Raw genomic sequence first — 25,020 nt, 5'->3', positions numbered from 1 at the left:
GCAGACTAATAGTTGTTATGACGTGGGCTAAGTGTATGTACGCACTGGTGTCGCTGCTGTGACCACTTGCCAGGGACACGCCGTGAGCAGAGCAGGCGGGTCCCTCGGCCCTCTCGGAGCCCAGGATCTTCTCTCACCTGCGTCTCGTAGGTTCTCGTCCTGCTAGACCAGAGCTTGCACCTCTCTGGACTGTATTTGCTTGTTCTCTCATCGTGTCACAAGGACGCACATGTGCTGGGGATGCAGGCTTGCTTTGTGCAGCCTGAACGGGGAGGATGGGAGGGAGAGGGGAGTAAGAAAAAGAGGGAGGGGGAGGAGGAGGAGGAGGGAGGGGGAGGGAGGAAGGCAAGAGATGATTTTAATACACTTTTTATTTTAGGATAATTTTAGATTTACAGAAAAGTTGCAAAGATAGTACAGAGAGTTCCTTTACACCCCTCCCCACTTCCCCCATTATTAACATCGTACATCACCAGAAAGTGTTTGCCACAACTAAGAAACTGACCTTGCTATCTTACTGTTAACCACCTCCAGCTGTTCAGATCCTACTGCTTTTTCCACTAATGTCCTCTGTCTGTTCCAGGGTCCCGCCCAGGGTCCCACGTTGCAGTTGGGGGGGGTGTTTTTACATTTTAAACTATACATTCAGGAGACTGCACTGCTCTTAAGTATCTAGTTTGATGTTTTCACATCCGTGTTCACCTGTGTAACCACCCCTGGACAAGATATAGGACATTTCCGGCTCCCAGTCGGTGACCCCAAAGGTCATGGTGATTCTGACTTTTCTGACCATAGCTAGGTTTTGCTTGCTTTTGACATTCACACCTGTGGGCTCGTGTGCATCTGGAGCTTGGCTTCTTTCTCCCACGTTCTCTGTGAGATTCTGTCCATGCCGCGTGTGCATGCACACGTGCGTGTCGGGACTTTGCTCTGTTCTGTTGCTGGGCTGTATTAATGGTGTCTTTTGATGAGCAGAAGTTCTTCATTTTGGTGAAGTCCAGCTGATCAGTCTTTTCCAGCTAGTGCTTCACCTCCCCAAGCTCATGGTGCTTCCTATGTTTTTTTTTTTCCTACCAGCTTAATCGCTTGGCCTTTTGGGGAGGGCTGGTTTGGATATGAGGAACTGGGTTTGGGACAAGATGAATGGGTGTTAAAGTCACATTGGAAAAGTGGTCATAGGCTTAGGGATAATTTTATCTTTCCATCTTTAAAAATTAAAAAAAAGAAAAAGTTGAATATTTTAAGCAGACTTTTAATTGAATTATTTTTTTAAAATACTGTTTTATTTATTATTTATTTATTTATTTTGGCTGCATTGGGTCTTAGTTGTGACATGCGAACTCTTAGTTGCTGCATGCATGTGGGATCTAGTTCCCCGACCAGGGATCAAACCCGGGCCCCCTGCATTGGGAGTGCGGAGTCTTACCCCCTGGATCATCAAGGAAGTCCCGAACCAAACCTTTTTAAGTCAGAGATTTTGGCATTAAGATCTGGTGTTCTGACTCTTGTGAAATTGAGGGAGGCTGGCAATTCTGGACAGACCCCCAGGGCAGCCATCAAATGAGCAGGGTCATTACTGTCTGGACCCTCTTGGAGCCCAGGCCTGACACTGGCCCAGCTGTCCTGGCCCTGTAGCTCCCAGCAAACCAAGTGGCTCCAGCTGTCCTGCCCTCCCCACAGGGCCCTCCCAGGCTTCTGGCTCCATCTTTGGCCCTGGGAGGGCCCAAGTCTTCCCTGCCTTCCCGCTGGCAGCCTTCCTGGGGCAGAGTGGGCAGAGGTGAAGGCCTCTGGCAGGCAGGAACCCTCATCCCGCGGGTCTGAGTGGCTTCTCTCCATCTTTTCATAACCCCTGCATCCCAGCCGAGCCCTGCTTTCCCTCCTCTGTGTTAAGAAAACAGAGTGTTTGTTTTCATTTGCCAAATCTGGAATAACATTGAACATACTTTTCCAAGCCACAGGTCCCCGTTCCTTCCACAAAGGAAACACACACACACACACACACACACACACACACACACCCAAGACTCACATACGTATACCCTGAAGATGGTTACATGGGAACATATGGGGACACACATCCACAGGAGGACACATATCCACACGTACCCACATATTGAGACGTACACACCAAGACTCACACACGTGTACCTGGACATGCAGATGTACTCACACAGACATGCCATACATGTACACACACACACACACCAGGACACTCACACACAGGGACAAGTAGGGACATCCACCCACACCTGGACACCCCCCCCGCCCCCGGATCAACTGGGACAAGTGTGCATTCACACACTGGGACTTGCATGTGTACATATGGGGACACACCCACATCAGTACATGTGCACACACACATCAGGGCACACTCGAATGAGTGCACACACACGCATTGGGACACGTGCCCTGGGATATGCATGTACACTGAGACACGTGCACACCTACCCAGGAATGCACACACCCACAAACACTGAGGTTCTAAAACACACACACACTGAGATGCACGCACACAGATACCCTTGTATGGACACACAGACCTGGTTAAGACCATGAACCCAAGGGAAGAACAGCTGGTGCAGAGGCTGTATTTTCCCCAGGCTGCCCGGTGGTCCCTGCTCTGGGCTGTAGGAATAATAGAGGCCACTGCCTGATGCCCAGTGCCCGGGTCTGGTTTTCACAAATGAGCCCAGAATATGTATTTTGAGAAACAGTGAGTGTAGGGGGAACGCCCAGCCTGGGAACCAGACCCTACAGGGTCAAGTTTGGCTCTACCACTTTTTGGCTGGGTGACCTTAGGCAAGTTACTTAACCTCTCTGTGTCTCAGGCTCTAAGCAGGTGACATGTGTGCCCTGTTAACAGCAGAGCCTGGCACATAGGGAGTGCTGTGTGTTTATTAAATAAAATACGTCTTTCTTGTTTTTCCTCCGAGAGGCCTAGAACCAGCGCTCCCCTCTTCTGAGCCCCCCGCCCCCCCACTTTTGTCTTCCTCTCAGCTGAAAGCTTCAGTGCCCCGGGGTAAGGGTGGCTGAGCGTCTGGGGGAGCTCTGCTGAGCAGCTGGAATGACCCTCCTCCGACTCAGCCTGGCTGAGTCCCTGCCACTGCGAGGCCCCCGGAAGAAAGGGGCCTGTCTGAGCTGGGTGAATTGGGCAGTCTGACCCCCAAAGGAGGGCTGGGTCTCCTCCTGCTCCTCAGGGAACCAGACCGAAGGACCCCAACATGTGCCGTGGGAGAGTCTTGATTTTCAGGTAGTTTTCGAGCTGGTTGATAAACATAGCCATTATTAAAACTTAAATGATCTAAGCTTGCAGTTAGAGAAATCATATTAAAATAAAGGTACGAGATGGATAATTTATTTATTATTTATATTTGGTTGCATTGGGTCTCTGTTGCGGTGAGCGGGCCTCCGATCGCAGTGGCTTCTCTCGTTGTGGAGCAGGGGCTCTAGGCGGGCGGGCTTGAGTAGTTGTGGCGCGTGGGCTCAGCAGTTGTGGCTCGCAGGCTCTAGAGCGCAGGCTCAGCAGCTGTGGCACACGGGCCTAGCTGCTCCGCAGCATGTGGTATCTTCCCGGACCAGAGCTTGAACCCGTGTCCCCTGCATTGGTAGGTGGGCTCTTAACCACTGCGCCACAAGGGAAGCCCCGAGAGATGGATAATTTCTAACGCTCTTACTATGCGGTCCCGTGTCCACACCCTCAGGCTTATTTGCATTGCTTGTGTCGTGTGTGGACCAGTCACAGGAGGTGTGCCTGCTGCTGACTCCCCATCTCTCCCCAGATCCCTCGTAGTGACTCAGCGCAAATCGGCCAGGGTGGGAGCATCTACACCATGGAAACTGGCAAGCACTATACGCAAGGGACTTTCTTATTTCCTGGGTCTGTGTTACCAGACTCAGGTTCAGCTGTTACCACTAAAAAGCCAGTAATTCGAGAGGCAAGTGTCAGTAGAAAGGAAAGTTGCTTTAATCAGAAAAGCCGGCAGTCTGGGGAGAAGGTGGACTTGTGTGCTGAGACCAACTCTGAAGATTCTGCTCAGCCATGACAGTTTTTAAAGGGAAACACGGGGGGGAGGGGGAGAATCTCAGTGAATCACTGGGGCAGGAGGTTGGGTTCTGCATTGTTCTCTGCATGCAGACTGGCTGACTCTCTCTTCAGATGTTATCTTGCCTGCAGGATTCCTTAGGGGGCTATTGGGGGTAGAGAGCTAGTCATTCTTTATTCTTACTTACTTTCTTCTTTCTTCTTACTTCTTTTTATCTAGGAAAAGAATCAACAGGTTAGGCAAGGCATGGTGTGCATTCAGAAAAGCATAAGTCAGGAGGAGTTCATTTTAACTGCTTAGTGATCTCATTCCTATAATTAGGCTTTTAGGGTTAGAGGGGGGACAGAAATGGGTGAACAGGAAAGGGGCAAAAGAGCTGCTTTCATCAGTAGGTGGGCTGGGCAGTTGCTAGCCATTTACCCTAATGCTACTGGCCATGCCTTTCCATTTGGGTTCTTTTGGATTGGACCCAGAGCCACCTCTGTTAAAGAGAGTCTCCACTCAGAGCACAACCTTTCCTCTTTCCACCTTTTTGCCCAACTGCCTATCAAGACCCTGGGAGAAGAGCAAAGCCAATGCTGGGTGCCCTCAAGCCCCCACCAGGTCCAGGACAGCATGGTCCCAGTTGCCCCAGCTGGCAGACAGGAGGTACAGTGGCCTGGGAGCTCTCTCAGCCCTTGCCAGCTCACCCCTCTCACTCCCGGAACTGGGGGCGGGTGATGCTATTTGGAGAAAACCAGCCTGGCTGGGCGGCAGGACACAGCTTGTCTGGTTTCCGTCTCCCCTGCTGTAGACAGGGCACTGTGACCACTACCTGGGGATCATGTGGTCCCAGAAGAGATGGTTGGTCTCTCGTGCAGCTTCACAGAAGGGCACAAAAAGCTGGCTTACTTGTTTTACCCATTGATCACAGAGAGAGAACTTTGGTTTTATTTCTTACACGTTTCATGTATTTTGGGAGATGGCAGAGCCGTGCCACCACCTGGCGTGGGCCCTGACACTTTGTCGGAGATTCTTCACCATATTCCACCCAGAAAAACCTCACCACCCCCACCCTGCTCCCCCAACCTGGTGATTTAGCCCAGAGTTTCTCACCCCTGGCACTGTTGACATTTGGGGCTGGATTCTCAGTTGGGGGGCGTCCGGTGTCTTGGGGGATGTTTAGCAGCATCCCTGGTCTCTGCCCACGAGATGCCAGCAGCACTGTCCCCCATTTGTGACAACATCCCGTCTCTAGACATTGCCAAATGTCCCCTGAGGTGTGGTTCTCCATCCTCGATGCACATAAAGGGTCATCTGGGGTGTTTTAAGAAATGCTCCATGCAGGTCCCACCATGGACAATTTATTCAGACCCTCAGGGCTGGGGGGCCGGGGCCTCTGTATTTTTAGGAAGCACCCTAGATCTGCACATGGTGAGACCTGGGAAGGACCACTTACCAGGCTTCTCGGCTGGGGTCGGGGGGCCGGTTTCTGTTCCCAGCCACTGCTGCAGACCCCGGAGGCCAGCCCCAGCGCCTTCCTGGGCATCTCAGCTCTGGTGCATAACCTCTGTGTGTCTCTGGACGGGCCCTGCGGGCAGCTGCCTGGTGTTGGCTCCCTCATGAGGATCCTGGAAGACGCCTTGGGTGCCAACTGCACCTTCCAGGAGCCCTCGGATGCTGATCAGGTGAGGACAGCCCCGTCCTGGGCACGGCCCCTTGATGGGGTCCCTGTCAAGTGGGCGAGCTGTAGGCTGAATGGGTGGGCTGGGCGCACCCATCAGGCATCAAGGCCCCACCACCATCTTGTTTCAGCTCCAGCTCGTGCTGAAGGCCATTGGCAATGCCGGCCTGGCGGCCGTAGCTCTCACCCCCAAGCTGAGCACTTGTGCGTCCCTGAGGAGCGGCCCCCCTGAGATCCGGCTGGGGGCCATCCAGGCCTTCCGGAGGGTTCCCTGCTCTGCAGACGTGAGCTTCTGCGTGTTATTTCATTGTGGTTGGCATGGGGCAGTAGTGGGTCTCAAACCACTGTTAATTCGCAAGAGAGACTGCATGGCCTGCAAAGGCAAAAAAAAATTTGACTATCTTTCCCTTTACAGGAAAAGTTTGCTGACCCCTGTACTAGTGGGTCCTGTCTCACTTAGAGTCAAAGCCAGAGTCCTTATAATGACTTATCAGGACCTGTAGTCTGACCACTGACCCACTAGCACCTCTTGGCTTCACCTCCTACTTCCCTTGCCAACCCCCCACTCCTCACCAGCCATGCTGGTCTCCCTGTTGTTCTTCAAGCCTGCAGGGCTTACTTCTGTCTCAGGTCATTTGCACATGCTGTTCTCCCTTCCTGGAATTCCTTTCCCCTGTATATCCCCAGGCTTTACTCCTTTACCTCTGGAAGGCCTTTACTTAGAAATCACTTTGCTGTCAGTCTTCCTTGGCTATTTCACCTGAAATTGACCTTTTCAAGCCCCCCATGCCTCCTGCTTCCCCATTTTATTTTTCCTTCTTTAGCAGTTATTATCGCCTAACGTATTATATATTTCACATATTAACCTTGTTTACTGTCTGTCTCTCTGCACTAAAATGTAAGCTTCAGGTGGATAAAAGCTGGCTTTGTCTTGCTCATAATTGTCACCCAGCACCTCGCACCTTGCCAGGCACATAATAGGTGCTCAGTAAATATTGCTGCATGAGTAGATGGGTAAATGGCTGTGCTATGAAGGAAACCAACAGGTGCTGGGGCAGAGAATCACAGGGTAGGGGAGGCGGCTTGCTTAGGAAGGGGGGTCGGGAATACCTCCTGTGTGTCAGTCCTGTGCTGTGCTGTTTTTGTAAATGAAGTTTTCTTGGAATGCAGCCACGCCCACTTGTTTATCCGTTGTCACTTGTGGAAATTGATGAGGCTCTGGCTGGCCTGTGGGAGGATGGGGATTAGCAGTGACTGGGGAACCTACTACCTCCCACAACCGGGCCACAGGTGAGAGTGTCTGGAGCAGCTCTGGAGACGTCAGGAGAGCTGGGGCAGGGCATCGGGGCCACCTGCTGGAGCCAGTGCAGATGAGGGGACATCGTGCTCCTGGGTGGAGGTGGGTGGTCCCTGAGTGATGACTTTCCCCCTGCCCGAGGCAGCGATCCGTGCTCTCCAGCCTGTACCAAAGCCCCGAGGAGGACGCTGAGATCCGCATCAATGCCTACCTGGCGCTGATGAGGTGCCCGAGCGAGGAGGTGTTTGCCCAGGTGCGGCGCACCCAGGCAGGAGAGCCGTCCACCCAGGGTGAGCAGCTGCAGCTCGGGGTTGGGGGGCTGGGGCTGGCCTGGTGCCACCTGGTGGGCACAGGGGTTCAGGAGCATGCTCACGCTCCATCCGTCAGGTGTTCTGTCCCCTTCCTGTTCCCCTTTTCTTAGCACACTGGACAAGTGGCCTTGCATGCTCCCCTCACCCACATGGCAATTGAACAACCTTGGAGAAGTTGGTTCTCTCTGGTCCTCAGTTTCCTCATCTGTAAAATGGGGTGGAAGTCGCTGAGTTCCCTTCTAGCTCTGGTCAGGTCATGGCACAGTACCTGGAGGAGAGCCTCGAGGCAGAGGAGGAACAGTGTCTGCGAATCTCAGATCCCTTGTGGGGTCAGAGAGTTCCCTTTAAACAGGTGGAACTTCAAAAAATAGGTTCAACTAATTTTCAAAAAGTTTTTACATAATGCACAGCGAGTTGACATAATTTACAGTGAGTTGAGAGCCTGGGGCCTGCCAGCCTGGGTTCAAATCCCAGGTTGGCCACTTCCTACCTGTGTGCCTTTGGACAAGTGACTAAACTTTTATGAGCCTCCATCTCCATCTGTGAAATGGGGATAATAACAATACCTCCCTCACAGAGGAAGCATAAAATGAGTTAGTACAGGAAGACATTTAGAACATTGGAAGAGCTGTGTGCATAGCTGTTACTTTTAATGTTATTACCACCATTGTTATTACTACTATGTAGCCAAAATTTCAAAGCAGACGGCAAAATATAAATGGAAAGTTAAAGTCTGCCTTCCATGTCTCCTGATCCCTACGTCCTGTTTCCTGAAGGTACTGACTGTGACCGGTTCTCTTGTGTGTCCCATCAGAACGTGTAGTGCATGTATGAACATGGGCGTGTATCTCCTTAACAGCAGTAACAACTCAGGATCATGTTATACATGCCATTTTGCTCCTCAGTGCGTCTGGGAGCTCTTTCCACATCGGCACACTTGGACTCTTAGCTACAGCTGTTCGGTGTTCCACTAGGAGCTTAACCGTAATCTACTTTAGCAGCCCCACCGATGGGCACTTAGATTGTTTCAGGTCTTCTGCCATGAGAAACAACCACCAAAATGAATCTCTCTCTATATCCACTCCTGGGCCCTTGTGCTAATCTAGCCAGAGGAGAAGTAGCCAACGTAAAGGGGCACACATTTAAAAGTCTGAAGTGACACTGCTAAACTACCTTCTAAAGAAACAGCAAACCCCGCCCCCTTGCCAAAAGGAAAAGAAATGGTGCTGCTAGAAGTTGCAGACCGCTGTTGGCAGGTTCAGGGGTGGAATGGGGGTGGGGGAGGGGCCTGCTCTGCATCAATAGGCCACTGGGCCAAGCCCCTCAGAGGGGATCAGCCAAAGGACAGCCTCGATGGAGGCCCTGGGGTATCAGGCTTGCATGTTGCCTGATGGAAACAAAAGGCAGACTCAGCTCTGTTCCGTGTGGATTGTTCCAGAAGCTCCCTACTGGGCATTCTGAGACATCCTCTGGGACAAGCAAGAGGATTGGGGTTCCCAGTTAGAATAATATCCTCTGTTGGACTTTCTCATTGGTGCTCTCATTTCATTTTTACCACTCTAGAGAGCCTCAGAGGGTCCCCATCGCGGATTGCGTGTCACCCCTTTCCCAGCCCTGAAAGATACTCAGTCCTTTAGGTCCAGGCTCTGCCCTTGACTGATCTGCACAAACAGCCCTGAGAGATAGTTCATTATAGTTCATTTTACAGATGAGGAAACTAAGGCTCAGAGAGGTGGAGTAACCAGCCCAAGGTCACACAGCTCATAAATGTGTGAGCTGTCTGAACTGGGCACTGCTCTTTGCCGCTGTTTCTTCAAAGAGGACATGGTTCTCAGTAGCTAGGCTCCTGAGAAGCCCCTGGTGGGTGGAAATAGCAAGACCCAGGAAGGGGGGTTGGGGGGTCTTTTCTCTGGGTTGTGCCAGCTCTGGGTCCTCCCTCACCATTCCCCCCTCCCCTCCCCGCTGGCTGCGCTGGGACTCCAGTGGGCTCCTTTGTGTGGAGTCACCTCCTGCAGCTGCTGGAGACGGACGACCCCCTGAAACGGGCCCTCCGGGAGGCCATCCCTGAGGACATTGTCAGCCAAGAGTTCCATCCAGAGACCTGGAAACACTCGTCCTACTCTGACGTCACCTTCCGCTCAGGTATGGGCATCCTGGGCAGGTATTGTCCTGCTCTCGGACCACAAAGGCTTGGCGACCTGGGAGTTCTAACTCCTGAGGACATGTGGATCAAAGATACCATTTCCGAAATGTCAAATGTTCACATGCCACTTGCTTGATTTTTTATTTTTTATTTTTATCTTTTTGGTATATCCAAAATAGCACCTGCCATTTTTGTTGGAAGAGTTAAAAAATAGTTAAGTATGAGCCACTTCATAGCATTCAACTGAATAGTACTTCCATCTTTTCTCTAAACCGGTTCTTTTAAACTTACACTTATTCTAAAAGGAAACCTTTTATCCCTACCATTAGTGGAAGATCGGTTTAACTCTGTAAAAATAGGGTTATCCTAAAAAGAAATGCAATATCCGTGAAACACTGTTGTTCAATTCTCATGGATTCTTTCCTGCTGAGGGCTGTGAAGTTGAGAACTGCTTTTTCCTGGTGAGAAAAGGAGATTAGCATCGAAGAGAGACAGCTGCCTCCTTGTAATTAATCAGAATCAAAAAGGGACCCTGTTCTAGCTTAGGTACCCAAACCCCCTCAACTACTCAGCAAGTCCGGGGGCGGGGTGCTCTGGCTGTCCCCTGTCTGCCTATCGGCAGGTGTGGGTACACTTGTGACCCTTCTGTTCTGACCTTCCCTCTGCCCTTGGTAAGGCTTAGGTCTGAGCTTCCTATCCTGGCCAAGAGGATGCACTGTGTGTCTGGCCCTGTCTCCGGCGATGGTCCCTTGGTGGCCAACTCCCACCTGGTTAACGGTGTGGTGTATACTGATCCTCTGTCTCTTCTAGCATCGGGCAGCCTGGGAGCCAACCTGGAGGGGACCCTTCTCTTCTCTCCGGCCTCCTTCCTTCCCCGTTCTGCCACAGCCAACCTGACTGTCCATGCCCTTGGTCATGCCTTCAACCTCCTAGAGGTAAGAGGGGGCCTTGTTTCTCCTCAGGGCCTCTCCTGGGCTTGGGGCCATTCATCTCTCTTTCCATCCTTCACCTCTCATATCTATAGATCTACTCTCACATCTTATACTTCCAGCTCTTGATGTCTACCCACCCATTTATCTGCCTATCCACCCATCTATTCACCCACCTACTGACTCACACATAAATCCATTCAACTACCACCCACCCCATCCCTCCTTCCCTCCCTCCTTCTCATCCATATCATCCATCTCATCCATCTCATCCATCTGTGTACTTTGCATTGTATCTCCATCTACCTTTGCACCTACCCATCTATTCTTCCAGTTATCCATCCATCCATTCACCTATCCATCCTTCCACCCACCCACCCACCCACCCATCCATTCACACCCCATCTGTCATCCATCCATATATTCATCTATCCATCTCATTAATCCCTCTCATCCATCTATCCATTTATGTACCCTCCCACCCATCTCTCCATCTACACTTTCACTCAATCATCTATTTATTCTCTCAGTCACCCACCCATCCATCCACCTATTCACCTACCCACTTACCCATCCATCCACATGCTCTTCCATACGTCTATACCTCTGCTCTGTCCATCCATCCACCTATCCATCCTTCTATCCTCATCCATCTATTCATTTATGTACTTGTCTACCCATCCCTCCATCTACCCTCTCATTCACCTATTTATTCATCTACCCTTCCACCCACCCATGCACCTATCTATCAGTCTTCTCACCCACCCATCTCTTCATCTATTCTCCCACTTATCTACCCATCCTTGCATCCATCTATCCACCTGTCATCATTGGACAATATCCATCTTCTACCTGACATGTACCAGGCCCTGTGCTTGGCTCTGAGAATACGATGATGAACAAGAGAGACACGATCTCTGCCCGCTTGCTGCTCACAGCCCAGAGAGGTAGACAGATAAGAAATGAGTAGACACATTGATAAAGCGATGGCAACTTTAGGTAGTGTGTTTAGGGAGGTGAAGTTTCAGCTGAGATCTGAAGGATGAACAAAAGCAGCCATGTGAAAAGCTGAGGTAAGAGCCTTCCAGGGAGGGGGCCCAGTATGTGCAAAGTTCCTGAGAAGAGAAAGGGCTTAGTGTGTTCAAGGAACAGAAATAGAGTAGAGAACAGTAAGTGCAGGAGAATGGTAAGATGGGAAGCACAGTGAGGGAGCAGGGCTGTGCCGAGGCAGGGTTTTGAGCTGGCGGGTGATAACTTGAACGTTCTGGCTGTCGTGTGGAACATGGATCGTGGAGGGCAGCAGCGGAAGAGGAAAGATTTCCGAGGCCGTATGTCCAGCAAACTTTATTTTTATTTATTTTTTGTGTGTGCGTCTGGCAAGTGTCGATTTTTCTTTATCGTCCAGCAAACTTTAAAGTAATGGATTGCCTTGGGGCCCTTCCATCTCTTCCCCCCAGGTCCCTGGAGCTTGTCTGAGGGAGGGTGCTCTGTGCCGTATCCCAACCCTTTCTAATTTATGGAGAACAGGGAACCTATCATCCAAACTTTGCCCGCTGGGCTTAAGGCTGACCCTCTGGTGATTTCTCTGCAAATGCTCTCAGAGACACTTGGATGGGAGGATGGAAAGAAAGGATGCAAGAGTGACTGAACAGATGGGTGGATGGATGGGCAGATGGAAGGAAGGAGGGACTTATTCATTCATCCATCAAATTTTGAGAATCCACCAGCTCATCTGTTAGTCAGGGTTCTCCAGAGACATAGAACTATTTCGATAGGATTATGGAGGCTGACAAGTCCCAGACCTGCAGTCAGCAAGCTGGAGACCCAGGAGAGCTGATGGTGTAGTTCCCGTCTGAAGGCAGGAAAAAGCCAGTGTGCCAGTCTGAAGGTAGTCAGGCAGGAGGAATTCCCTCTTATTTGGAGGAAGGGCAGCCTTTTGTTTTATTCAGGCCTTCAACTGATTGGATGAGGCCCACCCACATTATGGAGGGCAATCTGCTTGACTCAGTCTACTGATCTAAAATGTTAAACCCATCCAAAAATGCTCTCACAGTAACACCTGTAATAATGTTGGACCAAATATCTGGGCACCCTGTGGCCCAGTCAAGTACACACAGAATTAACCATACCACCAGGGATTGAGTGTGCTTAGTGAATGAGACACAGGTCCCTGCCCTCATGGAACTCAGGATCTTGCAAGGGAGACACACAAATGAGTCTGAGTGTGACCTTGGAGTAGTGTGCTTGACACTCAGAGGAAGGAGTGATAAATTTGGCTGGGGGAGGGGAGGGGGAATGTGTGAAGGGAGTGATATGGGTATTTAGGGAAGGCTTCCCAGAGGTGGTGACATTTGAACCAGGGCTTAAAGAATCAGTAGGAATTCTTGCTTTGTGGCACTTGCCAAGTAGATCTGGAGCTTGATGACTTCCTAAGATTGTACCTCTTGGCACTTGGGCCTGGATGTACCCTGGGGAGCCCAGGGTCCCCTGTTCAAGCTCCCAACCCCATAGCTCTTGGTCAGCCTTGTGACTGGGTTACTCCTCCCTGAGCCCCTGGCTTTCCTTCCTAGCTGGGGCTCCGGCTGGAAAATGCCGAGGAAATGGCCCGCAGGCTATTTGGCCCGAAGTCATTCTGGGGGCAGGAAGAGGAGAGACAGGCCCAAGCAGAAAAGCCCCCAGAGCCAGGACCAGGACCTACACCGCAGCCGGCCCACCCCGCCTGTCCAGGAGAAAGGTCCAGAAAGATGAGAGACCTGCCGTGGAAGGTAAGGGAAACGCCCAAGCCCACCTCACGCCCACTCCTCTACGCTGTCAGGTGTCAGCTTGGGCTTTGGGACTGGGGGACCTAGGTGTCCATGAACTCTGACCCTGCCCTCCCACCCCCTTACAGAAGCAAATTTCTGGTCCAGATCTCAGTAGTGAGCTGTTAGCCTGGCTTCTTTTGAAAAACGATTTATTAAAGTATCACATACATAGAGAAGTGCCCACCTCGTGTGTTTCCCCCAGTGGAACACATCTTTACAACCAGCGCCCAGACCCTCAGCTCCCCAGACGCCCCCTGCAGCCCCCCTCTTCTGGTTTACCCACCCATAACCAAGGGTAACCACTGTTCTGACCCCTAAAAGCATCAATGAACTCTACTTTAAAGTCAGCTTTGTTGAGGTATAATCGAACTACAATAAATGGTATGTGTTTAAAGTGTACAATTTGATAAATTTTGACATATGTATACATCATGAAACCATCACCAACTAAATCAACATATCCATCACCCCCAAAGTTTTCTTCATGCTTCTTAATCCCTTCCTCCTGACCCCTGTTGTGATAGGCTTTTTCTGTCAAAATAGATGTTTGCATTTTCTGGAATGTTACATAAATGGAATCATGCAGCATATACTTTTGTTTTTAAAGCAAGTACTCCTTTTTGGCCTGACTTCCTTTATTCAGCATACCTATTTTGAGATTCATCCGTATTGTAGAGTATACTAATAGTTTATTTCTTCCTATGGCCGTGTAGTGGTTCATGGTATGGATGAACCACAGTCTGTTTATGTATTCACCTGTTGGTGGATATTTGTGTTATGTCCAGTTTTGGGCTGTTACAAGTAGGGCTGCTATGAACATTCGTGTACAAGTCCTCATATAAATATATGTTTTCATGTCTCTTGGGTAAATATCTAAGGACGGGATGGTTTAGATCATATGGTAGTTGTATGTTTAATTGTTTAAGAGCTAGCTAAACTGTTTTGCAAAGTGGTTGTACCATTTTGCATTCCCACCAGCAGCGTATGAGAGTTTTAATTCTTGTACATCCTCGCCAACACTTGGTAGGATTAGACTTTTTAGTTTTTGCTATTCTAATAGTTTGCAGTAGTATCTTGTGGCTTTAAAGTACATTTTCCTAATGCTACTGATGTTGGGCATCTTTTAGGTGCTTATTTGTCATCCATACCTCTTTGGTGAAGTGTACGTTCAAATATTTTGTCCTTTTTTAAAAATTCGGTTGGCTTCTTATGCCTGAGTTTTGAAAATTCCTGCTCTATTCTGAACACAAGGCCTGTATCAGATATGTGACTTTCAAATATTTTCTCCCAGTGTGTGGCATGGTCTTTTCATTCTCTTAACAGTGTCTTTTGAAGAGCAGATATTCTTGATTTCAATGAAGTCAAGTTTATCCATTTCTTTTATGCATAAAGTTTTGGGTGTTACATCTAAGAAATCTTTGCCTAATGCACTGTTACAGAGATCCTTGGGACCCTCTGGAGATTTCCAGAGTTCTTTCTCTGTGTGGCTCTTTCCCCTCTTGTACTCTGCCCTGCAAAGTCCAGCTACCTTGGTCTCCCTGGACTCCCAGATCCTCAACCCTGAGAGTCTGTCATGTCCCGCTCTGTTCCCCTCCCTGCACCTCAGCCTGAGCTCTCTCCAGGCAGTAAGCTGGGGCTCACCTTGCTATTTCCCATCTCTTGGGTTCCTTGTCTCACATTACCTGATGTCTAGTGTCTTGGGAACTTTTTTTTAATCTGTTTCATCTGAGTTTTGGGTTGCTCCACGTGGGAAGGTAAATCCAGTCCTTGTTACTTCAATCTGGTTGGCAGCAGAGGTCACATCCAGCTTCTTTTGTGAACTTAATATAAATGGAATCATTCACTGTGTACTCTTTAAAAAAATGAGGTGAAGTTCACATAACGTAAAATTAACTATTTTAAAGTATACAATTCAGTGACACGTAGTATATTCACAATGTTGTGCAACCACCACCTCTGTCTAGTTCCAAACATTTTCATCACCCCAAGGAGACCCTACACTCATTAGTGGTCACGCCCCATTCCCTCATTTCCCAGCCCCTGGCAACCACTAATGTGCTTTCTGTCTCTATGGATTTATCTATTCTGGACATTTCGTATAAACAGAATCATACAATATGTAGCCTTTTGTGTCTGGCTTCTTTCACTGAGCATGTTTTTAAGGTACATTTGTATTGCAGCATGTATCAGTACTTCATTCCTTTCTTTTTTCTACTGCACAAATAGATTTTTTATTGAAGTATAGTTGATTATAATGTGATAGTTTCTGGTGTACAGCAAAGTGATTCAGTTATATATATATACACATACATTTATGTATACACACATACGTATATGTATACATACATACATGTATGTATATATACACATATATGTATATATACATACATAACTGAATATATACACACACACATATATATACTTTTTCAGATTCTTTTCCATTATAGGTTATTAAAAGATATTGAATATAGTTCCCTGTGCTATACAGTAGGTCCTTGTTATTTATCTATTTTATATATAATAGTATGTATATGTTAGTCCAAAACTCCTAATTTATCCCTCCCCAATCCCTTTCCCCTTTGGTAACCATAAGTTTGTTTTCTATATCTGTGAGTCTGTTTCTGTTTTGTAAATAAGTTCATTTATATCATTTTTTTTAGATTCCACATATAAGTGATAGCATACAATATTTGTCTTTCTCTCTCTGACTTCACTTAGTATGATAATCTCTAGGTCCCTCCACGTTGCTGCAAGTGGCATTATTTCATTCTTTTTTATGGCTGAGTAGTATTCCGTTGTGTATATATACCACATCTTCTTTATCCATTCATCTCTCAGTGGACACTTACGTTGCTCCCATGTCTTGGCTATTGTGAATAATGCTGCTGTAAACATTGAGGTGCATGTATATTTTTGAATTAGAGTTTTCTCTGGATATATGCCCAGGAGTGGGATTGCTGGATCATATGGTAGTTCTATTTTTAGTTTTTTAAGGACGCTTCATACTGTTCTCCATAGTGGCTGTACCAATTTACACTCCCACCTACAGTGTAGGAGGGTTCCCTTTTCTCCACACCCTCTCCAGTATTTGTTATCTGTAAACTTTTTAATGATGGCCATTCTGACTCGTGTGAGGTGGTACTTCATTGTAGTTTTGATTTACATTTCTCTAATAATTAGCAATATTGAGCATCTTTTCATGTCCTTCTTGGCCATCTGTATGTCTTCTTTGGGGAAATGTCTACTTAGGTCTTCTGCCCATTTTTTGATCGGGTTGTTTTTCTGATATTGAGCTATATGAGCTGTTTATATATTTTGGAAATTAATCCCTTGTCGGTTGTATCATTTGCAAGTATTTTCGTAGGCTGTCTTTTTGTTTTGTTTATAGTTTCTTTTGCTATGCAAAAGCTTATAAGTTTGGCTAGGTCCCATTTGTTTATTTTTGCTTTTATTTCTTTTGCCTTGGGAGACTGACCTAAGAAAACATTGTTACGATTTATGTTAGAGAAGGTTTGCCTATATTCTCTTCTAGGAGTTTTATGGTGTCATGTCTTATGTTTAAGTCTTTAAGGCATTTTGAGTTTATTTTTGTGTATGGTGAGAGGGTGTGTTCTAACTTCATTGATTTACATGCGGCTGTCCAGCTTTCCCATCACCACTTGCTGAAGAGACTATCTTTTCTCCATTGTATGTTCTTGCCTACTTTGTCATAGATTAATTGACTGTAGGTGTGTGGGTTTATTTCTGGGCTCTCTATTCTGTTCCATTGATCTGTATGTCTGTTTTTGTGCTTCATTCGTTCTTAAGGCTGGATAACATTGCATTGTATGGATGGACCACATTTTGTGTGTCCCTTCATCTGCCGATGGACTTTTGGTTTGTTTCCATCTTGTGACGATTGTGAATAATGCTGCTCACATCCTCTTTGTTGTGTCTGACTTCTTTTGCTTAAAGTGTGTTTGTGAGATCCATCTATGTTGCTGTGTGTACTTACAGCTTGTTCATTCTCCTTGCTGTGTAGCATTCCATGGTGTGAATGTAACACAGTTTCTTTATCCATTTACTTTTGGTGGGCTTTTGGGTAGTTTCCAGTTTCTGGCTTATTACAGGTAGTACAGTGAACATTTTGTGCATGTCTCTTTGGTGAATATATGTGCACATTTCTGTCCAGTGTGTACCTAGCAGTGGAATTGCTAAGGTGTGTGTGTGCTTTCCCTGGTCTCCCACTTCATATTGTTACTTGAGTATTTTCTTACTGAAAACTCATTGTACGCATACATTTTAACACCCATTCTGTGGGTGTGGATCTCACTTTACATAACCATTGCCCAACAATAGACATTGAGATTGTTACATCTTTTTGCTCTTATAAATGTCATTTCCACATACATCTGGGGGTAATCAAAGTGGTGGCTGGGGCATTTGTTCAAACGTTAACATGTTTACTAACCACCAACTGTGACCCCAGGGCCCAGGAACACAAAGATGATCAGGACGTGGTCCCTACCATCAAAAGCCTCTTGGACTAGATCTGGGGCCGCAAGTAACTTGAATAAGGGTGGTGGGCTGGATATAAATGTTTTTTCTTAGAATCCACAATCCCTTTGGTCTGTTGTTTTCTCCCTGTGATAGACTCACATCCCAAGATGTATTTTGCACAAGCACAGTGATGAATGGCAACAGTCCTTGGCCTGAGTGTTGGAGAGACAGCAGGGAATGGTGGGGAGTATGGCAGTCAGGCATGTAGCACAGGCCTCAGCTCAGAGTGGCAGTCACTGCTCAGCTCTGAACACTTGTTGCCCCTTGTTGTGAGTGTGGGCTGGGAGGGAGCAGGAGACAGGCCAATATTTCTCTTTTTTGAGATGCTGGCTCTGTGGATTTTATAGAAAATCTCCCAATTTTTAAATATTAGAAATAAATTTAAAAATACACACTGCATGAAAGATAAAGACCAAGAAACTGTCACAGACCAGGGCAGACTGAAGAGACATGACACAACACTAAATGCCATGTGGCACCTGGATTGGATCCTGGAATAGAAAGAGGATGGAATGGAAAAACTGGTGAAATCCGATAAAGTCCAGAGTTTAGTTAATAACATGCTGGTGTTGATGTCTTAGTTTTCACCATGTTTCCTGGTCATGTAAGATGTTAACAATGGAGGAAACAGGGTGATGGGTCCATAGGAGCTCTCGGTACTATCTTTGCAACTTCAAAAAATATTTTCTTATTGGAGTAGAGTTGATTTACAATGTTGTGTTAGTTTCAGGTATACAGCAAAGGGACTCAGTTATACCTATAACTATATCCACTCTTTATTAGATTTTTTTTCCCTTATAGGTCATTACAGAATAGTGGGTAGAGTTCCCTGTGCTGCACAGTAGGTCCTTATTAGTTATATCTGTTTTAGATATAGTAGTGTGTATATGTCAGTCCCAATCTCCCAATTTATCCCTGCCTTCCCTTTCCCCCCTGGTAGCTATAAGATTGTTTTCTACATCTGTAACTCATTTCTGTTTTGAAAATAAGTTCATTTGTACTATTTTTTTAGATTCCACCTATAAGCGAATCATATGATATTTGTCTTTCTCTGTCTGACTTACTTCACTCAGTATGACAATCTCTAGGTTCATCCATGCTGCTGCAAATGGCATTATTTTGTTCTTTTTATGGCTGAGTAATATTCCACTGTATATATGTACCACATCTTCTTTAGCCATTCATCTGTCAATGGACATTTAGGTTGCTTCCATGTCTTGGCTATTGTAAACAGTGCTGCAATGAACATTGGGGGGCATGTATCTTTTCGAATTATGGTTTTCTCTGGATATATGCCCAGGAGTGGGATTGCTGGATCATATGGTAGTTCTATTTTTAGTTTTTTAAGGAACCTCTATACTGTTCTCCATAGTGGCTGTATCAATTTACATCCCCACCAACAGTGCAGGAGGGTTCCCTTTTCTCCACACCCTCTCCAGCATTTATTGTTTGTAGATTTTTTTGATGATGGCCATTCTGACAGACGTGAGGTGATACCTCATTGTAGTTTTGATTTGCATTTCTCTAATAATTAGTGAAGTTGAGCATCTTTTCATGTGCTTTTTGGCCATCTGTATGTCTTCTTTGGGGAAGTAACTTTTCTGTATGTTGAAAATTATTCCAAAATAAAGTTTGCTAAAACACTCTCTCTCTCTCTGTCTCTCTCTGTCTCTCTCTCTCTCTGTCACACACACACACACACACACTGCATTGGGCATTGGGTAGACTGTGCAGGTCCAAGAAAACACATCTGCAGGTTCTGTCTCTGGGCCATGAGTTTTGCAAGCCCTGTTCTGGACCGCACAGCCCTTGACTTTTCTCTCTAGGTGCCCCTTCCCCCTCCCAAAGTCCAGGTACCTTGCCTGGCTAACCCAGACCTGTTCCTGGTCACAGGTGGCCCAGAGGCATCGGGAGCGGCGGGCGCTGCAGTGTAAGCTGAGCATGAAGGTGTCTGGGCACGAGCTGAGCTTTGTGAACTGCGGGGCGATGGGGAGTCATGTGACACGCCAGTCCCTGAACCTGGCCGAGCTTGCTGTCAAGCTCCTGAAGGTACCTCAGGCTGGGCTCGGCCCCTCCCTGCCCTCTGGTCCGAAGATGTTTCGTTTGATGCTTTGGGGAAATACTAACGTACTTTCAGACTTAAGAGCATGGAATTTGGAGCCAGACTGCCCAAGTTCAAAAACTGGCTGCACCACTTACCACCTTGGGCATGTTGCTGAACTTGCCACGGCCTCAGTTTCTTTATCTGTGAAATGGGAATGATAGAATAGTAATAGTATAATAATATCTACTTCATAGAGCTGTTGAATCAGGTGACTTAATGCAGTAAAAATGCAACAACACGTTTAGAGTGTGCCTGGCACATACTAAGTGCTCTGTACCACAGGCAGGGCCCACACCCCTCCTTACCTGGCTGACCCTGGATGCTTGACCTCTGACCATGTCCCTTGGTAAATTATCTTGGTTCAAACCCCAGCTCTTCCTGTTTCTAGCTACATGGCCTTGGCCGGGTTATTTTATCTGTTTGTGGGCTCTGTTTTCTCATCTGGAAACTGCAGACAATGATAAGGTCCCCTCTGAGGGCTGTGTGAGGGGTAAGTCAGGCCGTCACATGCACTGTTACGGTTCTCTGACTGCAGGGGCAGGAAGTGCAGCTGAACCGAAGGCTGAACCTGGCCATGGAGGAGCTCACTTTTCCCACCATGTCTGGACTCCTAGCCCGGCTGACCCTAAACGCCTCGGCTGCCATCAGCATCCAGGTCGGAGGGACAGCCAACTTCCAGCAGCGCTCGGATTTCTCTGTGAATGGTTATGTCAAGCCCAGGTAGCTGGCTCCTCAGAGCTGGGGGAGATGGGTGGGTGGGGGCCTCCCCCTGCAGAGAGCTGGGGCATCAGCGTGGGCTGGATGGGAGCCCCGCTCTGCTGACCACCTGTTATATCAGCTACTGTTGATGGAGTGTTTTTTGTGCCAAGAGACTTTGAGGAGAACCTGGGCGGCTACACCCACTTTACAGGTGAGAAGACTGAGGCTTGGCAAGGTGAGGTCCCGTGCCCGAGGTGGCACAGCAGTGTGAGGCAGCTGGGATTTGTCCCATGCCACAACTCCACTCTTCCCTCTGCCCCCTCTGCCTCTGAGGGGAGGGGAGATGGGAGAGAGGGAAAAGCATTTAAGGCACATGGGCTCTGAGCCCACTGAACCCACATGGCCACTCACGAGGTGGACACTTTTCTTCTTCCCACTAAGGGTTGAGGAAACTGAGACTCAGGATGAGTGCACAGCTGCCCCAGGGCCACATGGCACGAAGGATTTTGAGCAGAATTTGACAGTGCTCACCTTCCCAGGCCTGCTGGGCGACTGTCCCAGCCACTAAGCCAACCTGTGCTTGGTTTCTGGGTCTGACGTGGGGTATGTGGGTGTCCTGTGCTGGCTGCTCTTTGGCATGGAGACCCTGGGTTTGGGCTCAGTCAGCTGGGGCTCCAGAACTGGCTGTTCCATGTCCCAGCTGTGGGACCCATACAGCTGCTGTCACCTCTCTGAGCCTCGGTTTCCCCATCTGTGACATGAGACTAGTGGTGGTGAGGATTCGATGGCGACGTGTAGAGTGCTTGGCACACACGGAGGGCATGGTCAGTGGTGTCCGTGCTGGAGGGGCTGCTCTGGCTCAGGACCACGGAGAGCAGCCGGGTGGGTTGGTGCTGGCTTTGCTGTTGCCTGGGGCTGCAGGATGCAGTTGTGTGCCTCCTCCTCAGCGCCCTGCTCCAGATCTCGGCGCAGATGGGCACCGTGGGCACCCTGGGGCAGGCTGGGCTGAGGTGGGTGACCGGCGTCCGTGGCACCGCCAGCCTGGATGGAGGGATCCGGATGAAGAAGGGCCAGGACCTCAAGGTGCATCTGAACACACCCGAGGAGGCTGTGGAGCTGCTCCGCTTCAGGTGGGTTCCCGCACCTGGGGGGGGGAGCCCGTGAGTGCACCTGTGTGCGAGCCAGGGTGGGCACAGGTGTGGGTGCATGTGTCTGTGAGAGTGTGTGCATGGTCGCCCGGGCGTGTGCACCTCTGTCTGACCACGTGTATCTGTGAGTGTGTGCGCCTAAGGATGTGCCTGTGAGTCTGTGTATGTGAATGTGTGTCTGTGGGCATGTTTGTGAGAGTGCGTGCGCGTGCCAGTCAGTGGGGTATACGTGGGCGTGCGTGTGTGTGCACGTGTGTCAAGGTGGGGTGGGTGCGTCTGTGACAGGGACTGAGGGCAGCCTAGAGGTGGGGATTCCCACACTCCTCAGCAGTTTACGGGGGTCCCCCCTGGGGCCTGCTTGTCCCCAGCCCCCTGGAGAGGTGGCACTTGGAGAACAGTGATTTCCAAGCAAACAGGAGAAGCCAGGCTGTCCCCACCTCCACCTGCCTCCTTCCCTGTGTCCCACCCTTGCTGGAGGCACTGCTGCCCTCCTGACGCTCTGCCGGCAGCAGCCAGTGGGGTCCTTTAAAATGTCAGTTAAGTCCTATCATGCTCCCCCCTCCCCTGTTTAAAATCCCTTGCTTGCTTCTAGGATAACCCAGCTCCGCATGATTCTCCTGCCCGATCGAGGCCCTGCCCACCCCCCTCACCTGTCTCCTGTCACTACTTCCTGCCCCTCACTCCCCCCTTCCATTCTGACCCCCTCTCACCACCTTTTTTCTGTGCTCCCAAAGAGCCCCCTTTTCTCCCACCCCAGAGCCTTTGCACCTGCTGTTCCCTCTGTTTGGAGTGCTGGCTCCTTCTCATCCTTTGATTCTCTGACCGAATGTTACCCCTACAGAGAGTCCTCTCCAAACCCCCAGCTGAAGAACGTCCTGCTCTGTCTCCAAGACAGACCCTATGCCCATGCCGTGCCCCATTTTAGGTTTTTCATAATGCTTGTCACCCTCTGTGTTCATGGAGTGTCTCCCCTACCAGTGTGCAGACTTCCCAGAGGCCTGTTCTGTTGATAGTGGGATTTGTCCCAGTGCCTCGCCCTGGTGGCTTTATGGATGAATGAAAACAACTCGCCTGGCACTTTCCTCCTTTCCCACCCAGCTCTCAGCTGTTTCTCATCACTGGGGATGGCATGAGGAGGCTCAGTCACGCTCACATCCCTTCTGAGGCCCAATCCTGTACCGACAAGGAAGGTAGGTGCCAGCAGGGCCACCGTGTCATTGTCCCGAGATGGTTGCCCTGGGGGCTGAGTGGTAAGATGCCAGATCCAAATTCCAGAGTTACTCTTCTGCCCTAAAAGTACTTACGCCCCTTAACTCAATGATGCTGCTTCTAGAACTCTACCTTATGAAAATAAACCAAAATCATTTTAAAATGCCCTGTGCCCAAAGATGTTCGTTGCATCATTACTTACAGAGCAAAAAATAGGCAGCAACTCAAATATCCAACAGTAGGCGAATGGCTTATTATAAGGGCCTTTGAGCTAAGAATAGACTTTTACATTTCCAAATTCAGAAAAATAATCAAAAGGACTATTTCATAACATGAGAAATTTGTGAAATTCATATTTCAGTGTCCATAAATGAAACTTTATTGGTGCAGAGCCACGCCCGTTGCCTGTGGCTTTTCTTCAACAACAGCAGAGTTGAGTAACAGACTGTGTGACCAGCAAAACCTCAAATATTTACTATCTGGCCATATACAGAAAACGTTTGTGAACTCCAGGTTTAGTAAAGTACTGAGATATCCCATAACTTTTAAGCTCTGTAATGAAGGGCATATTTTAATAGCACGAGAAAATTTTTTGATAATAACATCAGGTGAAAGGCAACAAAATTGAAAACAGGGGGGAAGGAGGTATACCAAAGAGTCACAGATCTTGCAGTCATGTTAGAGGTGAGGGAGGGGCCTCCTTAAATGATTTCTTTAGGCTAAATTCTGTCATAAATGCTTGCTGAGCTGTTAATCCTCACAGCTACACCATGGGGCTGGAACTGTTCTCAGTCCCAGCTGTCAGATGAGAAACACCAAAGCACAGAGATGTTAAGTAACTTGTCCAAGGTCACACAGCTGGGAAGTGGCAGAACTGGAATGTGAATCTAGGCATTCTTGCTCCAGAGCCTGTGTCCTACACAGTACTGCCTGACACTGTGATAGTCTACACCAGCGGTCCTCAACTGGGGACAATTTTTGGCCCCTCGGGACATTTGGCGATATCTGGAGACATTTTTGGGTGTCATCCTGTTGCGGGAGGTGCTACCAGTATCTAGTGGGTTGAGTCCAGGACAGCTTCCCACAGCAAGAAATTATCCAGACCAGTGTGTCGATAGTGACAAGGCTGAGAAAACCTGGTCTACACGGTACCACCTCATACAATTAATGTCTACCCAATACTGTTTCTCAAAAGAATGTAGAGATGCTCCTTCTTTGCTGATGGGAGCATCCATGGCCCTGCCTCGAGCCCTCTGGCTCTCTACTGACCATGCTGCCTGCTCCCTTTCTCACAGCGTCCCGCACTTGGGGCTGGCAGCTGTGCACTGAAGTGAGCTGGCCTCCAGCCGGGCAGCCCTACCTGCTCTCGGTGCCTGTGTTTGCGGCTGTGATGCTGAAGAAGCAGGACCGGGGGCTCCAACACTATCTGCTGGAAGCTACCTATACCCTCCATCCCCCGGTAGGCCCTACGGAATGGCTCCTTCTTTCCCAGCCAGGTTCTGGGTCTCCCTAGGTCTTCTACTCAGGCCTCAGCCTTGGGGATCACTCATAAAGACATGGGCCTCCTCCCTGGAGCTGGACCAGCTGGGCTGGTCCTGCTGTAGTCTCCCTCCTGCCTCAGGACCCTTGCACATGCTGATCTTCTGTCCCTGGCTTGATGACTTGTAACTCTGAATCAATCTTCAGAGCTCAGTTTAGGGGGGTCACCTCCTCAGTGAAGCCTGCCCTGATTACCCCGAAGTGGTCATATTCCCTTGTTACGTGCTCTAGTAGGATTATGTTCCTTCCCTTTAGATCACATTTGTGTTCATTACTGAAACCAGTTGGTTAAGATCTGTCTTCCCCACTAGTCACTCCGTTCCTGAGAACAGATCCAGTGCCTGTTTTTCTCACCCCTGTGTTCCCAGCACCTGGCACAGAATGGGCACTCAGCAGCCGCCTATCTGATTTCCCAGTTCCCGCTCTTGTCTCCTTACCATATGTTCTCCACCAGCAGCCAGACAGACCTTCCAGAATCCCAAAAGGACTGTGTCCCTCCCCTGGTCAGAACTCTCCAATGGCTCCTATTCCTCTCAGAGTAGGACCCACTCGCCCTGACCGATAGGCTTTCAGTGATCCAGCCATGCCGGCC

General features: G+C 48.7%; 1 protein-coding gene across 3 annotated transcripts in view; it reads left to right on the top strand.

Annotated features, from left to right (window-relative positions):
• Window positions 1-25,020, top strand: part of LOC309613205 (uncharacterized protein) — a 179,109-nt gene that overhangs the window by 48,052 nt on the left and 106,037 nt on the right. For all 3 annotated transcript variants that reach the window (XM_082359761.1, XM_082359759.1, XM_082359760.1), the window contains exons 11-21: window positions 5,525-5,710; window positions 5,838-5,990; window positions 7,149-7,293; window positions 9,298-9,456; window positions 10,268-10,392; window positions 12,957-13,151; window positions 19,623-19,778; window positions 20,369-20,553; window positions 21,480-21,662; window positions 22,779-22,870; window positions 24,185-24,348. In XM_082359761.1, the coding sequence (XP_082215887.1) occupies window positions 5,525-5,710; window positions 5,838-5,990; window positions 7,149-7,293; window positions 9,298-9,456; window positions 10,268-10,392; window positions 12,957-13,151; window positions 19,623-19,778; window positions 20,369-20,553; window positions 21,480-21,662; window positions 22,779-22,870; window positions 24,185-24,348 (1,743 nt within the window). The remainder of the gene's footprint in view (window positions 1-5,524; window positions 5,711-5,837; window positions 5,991-7,148; window positions 7,294-9,297; window positions 9,457-10,267; window positions 10,393-12,956; window positions 13,152-19,622; window positions 19,779-20,368; window positions 20,554-21,479; window positions 21,663-22,778; window positions 22,871-24,184; window positions 24,349-25,020) is intronic.

This window comes from Balaenoptera borealis (assembly GCF_965194805.1).
Source record: "Balaenoptera borealis genome assembly, chromosome: 16".
NCBI lineage: Eukaryota > Metazoa > Chordata > Mammalia > Artiodactyla > Balaenopteridae > Balaenoptera > Balaenoptera borealis.
Note: the sequence above shows the minus strand (reverse complement) of the source record. Positions and strands in the feature narration are given on the sequence as shown.